Source organism: Amblyomma americanum, chromosome 1, assembly GCF_052857255.1.
Source record: "Amblyomma americanum isolate KBUSLIRL-KWMA chromosome 1, ASM5285725v1, whole genome shotgun sequence".
In the NCBI taxonomy this organism is placed as follows: Eukaryota; Metazoa; Arthropoda; class Arachnida; order Ixodida; family Ixodidae; genus Amblyomma; species Amblyomma americanum.
This window is the reverse complement of record NC_135497.1, coordinates 120,634,908-120,636,361: the sequence shown is the minus strand read 5'-3', so window position 1 is coordinate 120,636,361 and position 1,454 is coordinate 120,634,908. Positions and strand designations below refer to the sequence as shown.

At 44.4% G+C, this 1,454-nt stretch overlaps 1 protein-coding gene across 1 annotated transcript; it reads right to left on the bottom strand.

Moving 5' to 3' along the window:
- LOC144113418 (uncharacterized) lies at positions 1-903 on the bottom strand. Its single transcript, XM_077646491.1, has one exon. The coding sequence runs from the start codon at positions 901-903 to the stop codon at positions 1-3; it is 903 nt and encodes a 300-aa protein (XP_077502617.1).
- Between the last annotated feature and the right edge of the window lie 551 nt (positions 904-1,454).

The window sequence follows — 1,454 nt, the reverse complement described above, 5'->3', positions numbered from 1 at the left end:
TTATGAAGCACTTCTGCGCTGAGAATTCTTAATGATAGGGGTTTGCAGATTAACTAAAGCAGAGCACACCACCACCACTTTATCTATGGTTGCGAGATTCTTGTCGCCAGTCCTCTTCACGAAGTTCAAAGGCAGCACAGTCTGGAAAACTCTGAAAACTGTCAATCTTTGTATGGCCTTTTCAACATGGATGCGCACGCTAGAGACTTTCCTAGACGTTGTGACCTCAACACCAGGTAGCTGGGCACGATTCTTAGTCAGTGATAGCATGAGAAGTGTTGCACCTCGTCCAGCAAACATCTCACCGCATCTAAATCCTCGGTCAACAAGAAAAACATCCCCTTCCTTGACCTTGTCTAGGAGACCACTGCGTAGAGTAATCTCCTTGTCAGGCGTCCTGCCTCCCCATGCTTTTGATACGAAAGTTATTGCTCCTGAAGGTGATATTATAACTAGTATTTTTACTGTATTATGGTGTTTGTAATGAGAATATGTCTGGCTCCTTGCTGTCATTAATATCGGCCTTTGTATGAATACTTCGGTACAATCAATGATGCCAGTTACACCATCAAAAAAAGGGTCCTGAAACGCCACTGGCCGATTAGCTTGAAGTGTCTGTCGGGAAGGCCAGATTATCAACTTTGTCATGTTTGCAGCAAGAACATCAAACCATGCATGAAAAATTGAACTGACAGTGCCATTTGAGATGCCAAATCGGCATGACAAATCTTGGGTAAGGAGACCCAAATGAAGTCTTATGAGTACCATGATGAGTTGTGTTTCTGCATCAAGCCATGTGGCACATGACGGCTTCCATGCTGACAGCACAAACTGCAGGAAAGCAGTGAACATGGCTGTGGATACAAACCCTGTGTAAAACTTTACTGTTTTGGCTGACTGCATTACCACTTCTTTGGTTATAATAGCATGGCTTGTATGCTTGTTTTCAAGTTCAGCAGCCTTTTGCTTAGCTGCTGAACACTCTTCCTCCAGAGAGGCCAAACGCTGCTTAAGCCTGCCATTCTTTTCAATAAGATGGGATATATTCTGCATGCTGAGATCAGTTTCTGTTTCCATGTGGCAATTCTCTACCACGGAAACAGTTGCAGTCGCAGATAGTGCGGTATCATCCGCGTCTTGTCCTGCGCCAGTCGTGTTGAGCCCACAGTCAAGCACACTTGGCCCAGGATTACATGCAGCAGGTCTGGATGCTTTCTTCAATCCATCCTTTCGAGCAGCGCGTTGGAACCTAGAAATTTTCTGGGCCACATTTCACGAGGCACGATAAGGAAATATGGAGGGGACATAGTCGGGATGTGTGGGGTCAGATGATGGTTTACCTAAAGAAAGAAAAGAATGTTTGAAAATTATTAGCCACATGTGCACTCCCAAATGCAAAAAAAAAACAAAAAAACTGGCTGAAATGCACCAAAGCAATATTGCCCAGGACTTCT

Bases quoted from the DNA above. Each gene is read 5' to 3' on its own strand.
- LOC144113418 (XM_077646491.1), bottom strand. From the start codon at position 903: ATGCAGTCAGCCAAAACAGTAAAGTTTTACACAGGGTTTGTATCCACA.